The 9387-nt window shown below is 41.4% G+C and overlaps 1 protein-coding gene across 1 annotated transcript in view; it reads right to left on the bottom strand.

Annotated features, from left to right (window-relative positions):
* LOC108572158 (POU domain, class 6, transcription factor 2) overlaps positions 1 to 9387 on the bottom strand; it is a 190048-nt gene that overhangs the window by 7351 nt on the left and 173310 nt on the right. The window contains exons 8-11 of the mRNA XM_017934355.1: positions 8185 to 8477; positions 4578 to 4758; positions 3211 to 3267; positions 1943 to 2026 (exon numbers count right to left, since the gene is read on the bottom strand). Of these exons, the coding sequence (XP_017789844.1) occupies positions 1943 to 2026; positions 3211 to 3267; positions 4578 to 4758; positions 8185 to 8477 (615 nt within the window). The remainder of the gene's footprint in view (positions 1 to 1942; positions 2027 to 3210; positions 3268 to 4577; positions 4759 to 8184; positions 8478 to 9387) is intronic.

Raw genomic sequence — 9387 nt, 5'->3', positions numbered from 1 at the left:
TAAACGACCCCTCGTTCGCCGCGTGAATATGAATCTGAATGCTATTCGAGGGCTCGCGTAAGATGTAGATCAACGACGGTATAAATAGGAATATTCGAGGGTTACATTTTCTTTATTTTTTTTTTTTTTTGCTTTTTTACCCTGCCTAGCTCTGTGAATGTTTAAAGAGTGCAAAGATTGGTCGTTGAAGATTGCTCGAGAGGAAAATAGAGATTGTTTAAGAGAGGCGATATCAATTAACCGTTAGAGTGCTATGGACGCATATATGCATTCGAAGGAACCTTTAAACTCTTCACACCTCTCGAGTGTTTCTTGAGAGAAACACTCGGTGGACACTTTTCCACAAAAATATTCTACTAGAATGGTCAATACAAATGAGTATGTTAAAGTCGGAATTTCTTTATTCTGTGAAACAGAGAATCTTATTAGAAATGATCAAATAAACTCCACAGCGTGAAATTTAGCATCGCCGAAGCCTGTCTCAATTATAACTTACTTCACTTGTCTCTTCCACAGCTTCACATGCCTAGCTTGCATTTCAACACTCAACTCCAAATTTTCGGAAATGTGACTTACACCGCAGTAACTTTAACCCTCTGAAATGTAAAAAAAATACACATTCCTCGGAGAAACCATCATTCCGTCATTTCATCATTCCATCATTCCAGAATTTTCCGGACAATCGCAATCTTTCCAGCGCGATCGAAATTCTCCCACAGAGATGCCACGCCGCATATAAGGTCAAAGGTGCAATAAAACAGGCGAGACGTAAAAAAGAAATCCTCAAGAATTCCCGTGGCGAGCGAATAAATCGACGCACAGTTGCGGTTCGTTATGAGGCCGGCTGTATCGGTGACCGCGGCCGAGCGATGAATTAAACTTTGAATTTCGCTAATTACAGATTCTGATACAGCGTTCGCAGAAAATCGTGCGATACGGTGGTGTGGGTGAGTCGGTGTACACGGCAAAAGCCGATACCTCGAAGGAGGAAGCCGATACGCGACTTCTTTCGCGACACGAATAAAACCGGCGCGGCGGTACCTGTAGCGGCGTCGAGCACGGTCCCGCGCTAACGGTTCTCCCCCATTCTAATTAACATTCCGCGTATTTATTAGACGCGGATCTGCAATTAATCAGGTGGATTCAATTAGCGAATTACCAATTAGCACGCACGCGTTCACACGCTCTCGGACACCGCTTCGGAGGATCCTTGTTGGACGAAGACGCGCCGGGATAAACCGTATGAAGCGGAACGTATAGAAACGCGCGTCGCGTCGTTAAAACTGCAAATCTCGAACGCGAACGAAATGGGAGAGACATCCGGGGGACTCGTTTGCACCAACTTTTCGTTCGCTCGTACGATAAAAGCATTCCTGAAGGAGTCGGTTTACTCGGTATTCCACTTGGAAACCGACGATCACGGAATTTTAAGGCCTTAAACAGGACGCAAGTCATAACTGTACCGAACACCGCCAGTTTCGAATAATTGGAAAATTCAAGGAACGCTGTGTCGCGTGGTTTATCTTAATTTTCTATTTTTTTCTCTATCTGAACAGATAACTACGAGATGCAGTACTCTGTTTAAAAAGTTGAAGGACGAATTCGTCCTTTCGAAGAATTGCTAAGAATTAACCCCTTCGCTGAAGTTCAAAATCTTCCTTTTACGACGTGTCGTTTGAAAATCTCTTAGTAAATTAAGGTGAAAGTTCAGAAGGATTAAATTAGACGTCCGTAGCAATGAAAGGGTTAATAGACGATATTAGGAGAAATGGTGTCAGATTTGTGGAAAAACGATTAATGAATTTTGCGACCAAATAAGTAATCTGAACACGCGAGGAATGATACGATAATTGATAGAAATATTCTTGGAACGTATTTTGACAAATCGGTATGCCAGAATGTCTCTGTACGTTATTATCGATATTACGAAAAAGCAACTCACCTGTCTTCAGCCTCTTTCATCCACCTCTCCAGGACCGGTTTTATCTTTTGCGCGCTCTTTGGCGTGATGTCCAATTTTTCGAATCTAGAGCCAACAACAATTTATGGTTCTCGTTCCTCTAATTCTCACATCTTGTAGAAGATCAAACTCACGATAGAAAGAAATCGTGATTGCCACGTCAAAGACGTAAAGACTTGCTCGATCGCACAACCCCAATTTAAAAAACACTAGCATTTAATCCAAAGGAATATACACTCAGTTTCTGAAGTGAACATTATACAAGATTCTTCAAGAAAATTCTTTGCGTCTTTGTTCGACTAAAGGAGCACTAAGAGGCATGCATTGACTCAAAAACAGGACATTGACAATGCGTGCATGCTTTAAAGGTTTTGGTGATGCCGTGTATGATGTTGCCAACGCGCTTCGAGAGCTATAGTGTTCGTATCTGCGACGAGCGTGAACTCTGTCCAGTCGCCGTGAAAAAGATCGACAAAGATCGAATATGTATATATGTATATATTAAAAAAAAAAAGAAGAGAGAGAACAGATCGATCGATCGTCTAAAGAGGAACACACTCTCGTCGACGGACGTGTCGATCAACGCGATTTCGTTTCTCGCGCTTCTTTTCTTTACTTTACTTTTTTTTCCACGCGTGTTGGCGACATCATGCCCAAGTTTGCCAATGCCCTGGCTCGAAGAAATCGTTAAATTTCAGAAGTGCTCCTTTCGCATCTCATTTTGCCAGAAACGGAGTTAGAAATTAGCGAGAGTGCTTTTGCAGCTATACCCAAATATGCCCCATTGGTATATTATTTGACGTGTTCGAATACGAGACGTTTCGTCCAACGAAACACCGATGAACCGAACAGATAGAGGTAGAGATAGATAGAGAGAAAGAGAGAAGATCGACAAGTCATTTGAAACAGAAAACAGATGAAAAAATCAAGAGAGAAGAAATATATATATATAGTAAGAAATTGAAAGAAAGAAAGAAATCAGAATGTGTGTACGCTTTTTCCCTTACTGTTGAAAATTGAAAAAAAAAGTCGTGACTCAAACCTTGACGGTTTCTTTCGTTTTGGTTCGATCGGGAAACAATTGATCACTGTGCTACTACTCTCCGTGTGTGTGTACGGCCTTTGAATGTTACACACGACGATACCATAAACGGATTCACATGCTTGGGTATAACTGCTATATGCTTCCAGAGGATTTGAAAAAGTTTTAGATTTTTAGGTAAATTAAGTAGCATGAGGGGTGAACGTACGTAGCTTGCTGCTGAGAGGCAATCTGCGAGGCAGCATACATCTGGGTAGCCAGGGCACTGGGGAACAATCACCAATGCTTAAATTAGTCGTTACGATAACAATACTAGGATGTAGAAACATCGTTTCTACTTGCCACCAGCATTTACCACCGTGGTTCCTTTCGCTTTCTCTAATTGTACAAAAGAAAGAAAGGAAGAAAAAAGAAAAGTAACTTGCTCACCGCGGAGAGATCGTCACAGACGCTAAAGCACACGTGAAGCTACAATTGCGAATGGAAAAAGGGAAGAGAATGAAACAGACGTTGATACTCTTTAGGAACCACCGTGGCAGATTACAATGTTATAAATTTCTCACAGAATACGATCATACGAAAATTCAACGTAATTCCCTCGGAATTTGTATCTCGAAGAGCGCTTAACGCGATGAGTCAAGGTAAACAACATGAGTACAACTGAACCGAGACAACTTGTGATGACTAACTCTGCCGCGACAACACTAATGTCCAAAGTGAATCAGCCACTCGGGGGGGATTGTTTTTTAAAGTGGAAATGTAGGTCGACAATTCTGTCCATTTGACGAAATAAATGTGAGAGATGGGTTGTACCTTGAGATGTGCACCTTTCGAACAATTTAGTAGATGAGAGGAACACGGAGCAACAAGAGAAAGAGATTCACAGAACAATGATTGGAGATTGGACAGAAAGGCTGTAAGTACCATTGGACTTCCATTCTTTATAAAAATATTCAGATAAAAATATTCAATCAGTTTTTACATATTTTGTTAGTAAACAACATTTTGGTGGACTTCGACTTTTTCGTGTAATTTAAAACTCCCTTTCGTTAATTAATAAGACTTTCAAAAATATAAAAATAAAAATATTCCAAGATTATACAAAGCAGTATGGTACGATGTAAAAAATTGATTGACACCTACAGCCATTTGCACGTAAACACCATAACAGGATTAATTAGCCATTTCGAGTGACCAATTCAGTTTGGACATACGATAGAGTAGAGCAAGAAAGCCTGATTCTTTCAGGAACGTTCAAGAAGCTTCTCTAAACCTCGACATCTCTATAGAGGGAAGAAGATATGATCGAGATTGGTCTATTTAGAAATGGTGTATGTACATAGAAATGTTAGCAGCGAAAAAAAATTGGAAATCGACAATCCCTCATTTTCCCGGCCATTTCCAGTGACCTGGCACACTGTCGTATATCATAGCCTACATCGTTTTCACTTCTGTGTCTCATCAGCGACGTCCGTTTAGAAGTTCGTGATAAGATGAGGAGAGAAAAAAAAAACCAAAAATAAAACCAAAAAAATAATAATACATAGGGAACACGACGAGGCGTCGTACACTCACCTGCATATGGCACTTTGGCTGTAAGCTGGACCCTCTGTCACACTCAGGGCCTGTCCCACCTGGGTCTGCGTGAGACCCAGCGACAATCTACGGAATTTGAACACCTTCGCGAACTCTTTGATCTCCTCCAGATTGTAACCATCCACTATGTTGTTCGTGGCCTCGTTGATGGTCGGCTGATCTGTAATTACACGTTCGATGTCTCTGCTTTGACGTTCTTGGAGATTAGGGCGAACAGAAGTAAACGCGGAATTTTTTCCCCTCAAAATTACGACAAGCGGTTTTTAATCCAATCCTTTGAGCGTTTAGTCCACGTTCTTAGTTCGTTGGAATAATTAGAAATTAATTGGGAAAGAATTTAAATGGACATTGTTTGGACCACGTTTGGTCACATTAGCGAGGACTTAAGTCAAAATAGTGACATTAGTGAGGACTTAAAAATGAAAATGTTGAAGTGTCAAAAATACACTTCTCTGAGGAAACTCAATGTTGAGATTTTTACTGAAAATTATATTATCATCGCCCTCGTGTTAATACAATGAGCGTACGATTCAATAAATTATGGAAATTCACAAATTAATGTGAAACTTAATCACAAAAATATTTTCCAAATCTTCAATTGATCTGTAAAATAATTCTCGATTGTCAAATTCAGTCCTCTTCTTTACCAAAAAAACTGAGAATTTGCATATTCATAGAATCTAAGGGGAACGACATATGGTGTTCCAAATAACCCAATTTCACAAGGTATAGTGTCTAATATCTATTCAATACTCCGCTAAGACAGGCCCGCGTGTATTTTGACTAAAATTAAAGTATCACAGTCCGTTCTTTTTCTCTGAAATAATACGTCCAATCTATTTGTTGGAGTGTTTGAAAGCTGTGAGAAGCTGCCTAATGACATCGGGCGGCTTCGTTAAAGCAGCTTGAGGTACACCGATTTCTCTCGTAAATCTGTCACCCCGAATGTATACGCACGCAATAGAGGTGCCCACATGCCCTGCAATCTCGACCAGTTCGAGCGGCTTTCTGCACCGTGCAATAAACTGCAAATCCTTCTTCCGCGGCACGCTGCTTCTGCGATCATTAATTTCCAATCGAACGCGCGAGAGCCCTCCTCCGTCCTCTCGCCGAGACAAAAACGCGATGCTCCTTGACTTTCTCGTGCCTTGATCGTCGTCAACTGCCCCATTTCGAGGAATGCACCGGCATTTTCGCGAATCGAAGCTACGCAAGAAAGCGCAACCTTCGTGTCCAAGACGAAGAAGAATTCGAATCGCTTTACGATCGTTATTTGCACACGAATGTTTCTTTAATTATACACTCCTGGGAAGCTTTTAAGATTGTTTTTCGTGCCGTAACCGAGTTACACTTCGTGTAATATTTAATAGAACTTTCCACTGTCTTGCAATTTTTCCCCCCCAACGAGATACGCGTTAACAATTTTTATTCCCACAAAAAAATTTCTCCTAACGCAATTCACTTTGCGATTACCGATAGAATGGAAGCATTAGTTTCAGTGCTCCAGAAGGAAATTTTGCAAGAGTACTAACGGAAGCAAATTTCTAGATATTTCTCGTCACCGACGATCGACTCTGATTCGCTATTTTTCTCTTCCTTAACCCCTTAACATATGACAACGTATCAGACTCGTGGCAGAGATTCTGGCGAAGATGAGAAAAATAGTTGTATTAGTAAGAAAAGTTCATTGTAATCCTAATTCTCGTTTAAATTTGTAAGACTGAGGGACTGCTAATTGTAATTAATCTGTGACAGATTAGCTTTTGTTACCTGATGCAGTACTAAAACAGAAAATGGCTGACAGTTAGATGCACTGTCGGAAAAGAAATCATAGGTTAAGGGGTTAACGCGTTCTTGGCAAGAATTCTTATACATTTTCAATATCAACAAAGTCATCTGTTTGTTGCACAGTGCATTGTATAGTTTCAATATTTACTTTGCGAGTAAATAAATTCCGAGCTGAAAAAAGCTCAAAAATATACAATTTTTACATATTTACCGGTAACGACACTTGCTCAAAGACAAGATTTTAGACGGACGCGGAAGGCGAATGCAGGGTCATTTTGACCCATAGCAAAATTTCTATCGTACGCGAGTTTCAAGAATAAATTGTGCATACTTTCAACTATATATATTTCATATTCTTCTTGTTTGTTTACATTTGATACGTAAAATAGGTGTATTTCCTGTACCAAAGTGACTTTATCGCTGTTGAGTCGAAATGACCCTGCATTCGTCGTACGAGGGTTAAGTAGTGTACGATTTTTTAGAGAAGATAACAAGGCCGTGAAAGGAGTAACACACAAGTCAGCGAAATTTACGTCCTATTGTCGCAGCCCTGTCCGTCGAGGCAAACAAAGAGTAAACTGCGTTAGCCTCCTTATCTAGCCCGATGATTCTCTAAATTCACGAATCAACGCTCAAGGATCCGTCCGCGATAGGTTAAACAGAGACGCAGATTTATCGAGTAACGTGGCACCGGCAATTGAGAATCGTTAGGCTCGATACGTCCAACGATTATTCGATCGTGGCCAGCGGAATGACGGAGTGCCAGTCTAAGCAATGATTGTGAATTATTAAAATTATTGTCTGCCGGCTGGAGAGCTTACGTGCACCGGTCGGAGTCTTTATGGCTTCCCAGAAGGCAGGCAGGGAACGATCTAATACACCGTAATGAGCCGTGCATTGTACGATATCCTATTAGGATTATTAAGAGCTCCGCTGGCGCGGCCGTAGACGCCGACATTATTATTTATCGGCTTTGACCGTTAAAACGTTGAATCGCGCGAAGGAAGGAAACGTGATTCGAGGCAACGAGGCAGGAAGAATCGACGAGGTTCTCTTAACGCACCGCTGAAAAGTTTCTTCCCTCCGGTAAATAGGATTCCCATCAGTCGACGTGATTATCAGATTGTAACGCGCGTTACGTCTATTGTAAAGTTGAATTGAATATTGAAATTATGTTAGTAGAGATCTGGGCACCTCTAGACGCTCTGCAGGAAGTAATTTTGTCCCTTTCGGTGGTTAGAATGCATTTCTTTTTTTTAAATGTGTTATTCGACCGCCTAATTAACGTAACAACGCGAGATCCAGTAAGGTGTGTATTACAAAAACTCGAGGACTTAATGTAAAAATTGTAGGATAATTCGATGTGACAGTTGTCGATTGATGAATCGATACGAAATATTTTTAGTGTTGTTAGTTAGTTTACACGCTCCAGTAGCCTGAATTCTCGCAGCCATCGATCAAAACCTTGCCTAACTTACGCATAAAGGTAGTATATTAACAGAAAAATTCTCACGATAAGTATTAGTGTCAGTATCAGCCAAAATATGAGGATCTGTTGCTAGCTAGTTTTTATCAAAGAAAGAAATTAATAAAAAATTGAAAATAATATTGACGAGATTGAGAAGATAAATGGATCGCTCTGTGTTTATTTTACTGTGACTCAAACAACAACTTATGGCTCATCTAATTAAACACACCTTCCTAACTACGTTTCCAATCAGCAATGAAACCAAACCCACCAGACAGCAACGAAAAAAGAAAAAACGTGAAATGGAGAAGAAAATAAGAGTAATCTTACTAGGTGAATCATTCAGATCGTCCTCCTCCTTTTTCAGATTGTGCATGCTACTCGGCGAGGCCTTCACACCGGCTCCGCTTGGTCCATGCGTGGTCGTGATGGTGATTTCTCCGTTGCTGGCCGCCAGTCTGTTTAGTGCTGAAGCCGCGGACACCACGGACTCGTTCAAAGGCGACGATTGCTCTGGCCTCTCTCTGTGATGCTTCTCCGTTGGCTGTGAGGGACACGCGGGGGATGGTAGTAACGGATTAGTAGCTGAACCAGTATCACAAACGACAATGCTCCATGCTTCTCTTCCACGCCAATTATGCACTTAATAATGAGACCCCCGGCCTCTCTCTCTCCCCCTGTTTTTCCTCTCTTTTCTTTCTCTCTTTCGTCTCGCTCCGATCGAGACACTTTAGAGTCTAATTAGTGGAAGAAACGCCGCCGCTACGGAATACTTTCTTAACGAGATTGCTTGCTATCGGGGAATTATTCTGCTTGTTCCGCTGATCTTGCGCCGGCTCAGCCCTTTCCACCTTCACGGGGACCGCGGTTTCGCTCGTATATCGCGTCCGCGGGTTCACAACTCGTTTGTATTGTTACTGACCGCGTCGTGGAATACTGCTGGAGGGAAGGATATCGAGGAAGAAGGGAGGAGATGTTCGTTATCGACGAAAATCAGGTAAATCAAAATTCCCGGAGAAGAAGTATTCCGGTTTCTTGGAACGAAATAATACGGAATCTCCTTGCTCGAAGCAAACGAGCGAAATGTCGGCGAATTAACCGAATGAAACGAAGGAAAACGGCACTTTCCCGTATCGAGTTAAGTCCGTATCAGATCGGCGAGAAAATTTCGCGGAATTTCAATTTTTCAGAGGTCCAACTGGCAAAATTATTCAAGTTGGCAACGTACGGCGACGGATACTCATTCGTTATTAGTGTCAACGGGTATCGAGTGTTCGCCGAGTCACAAGGATAAAATAATATTCGTCAGACAGGTTTCGTTGAATTCTTCACGAAGAAATCGAACACAGGGGCATTTTCGATGAAAACGATTCAGAAAATATGTATACATTGTTGATTAAATTATCACCGCGGTGTGTCTATTGATAGGATTTCGGCGTCGGTAGCCGGGGCGATAAATTGAATTACGCTCGTTTCGCAACCTGGACCAGATATATTTCCCAAATGTCATCGTGCAAAATGATAGAAAATTAG

The sequence above is a fragment of the Habropoda laboriosa genome, unplaced genomic scaffold (assembly GCF_001263275.1).
Source record: "Habropoda laboriosa isolate 0110345459 unplaced genomic scaffold, ASM126327v1 scaffold107, whole genome shotgun sequence".
Taxonomy (NCBI): domain Eukaryota; kingdom Metazoa; phylum Arthropoda; class Insecta; order Hymenoptera; family Apidae; genus Habropoda; species Habropoda laboriosa.
The sequence above is the reverse complement of the archived record's forward strand: the minus strand, read 5'-3'. Positions and strand labels throughout refer to the sequence as shown.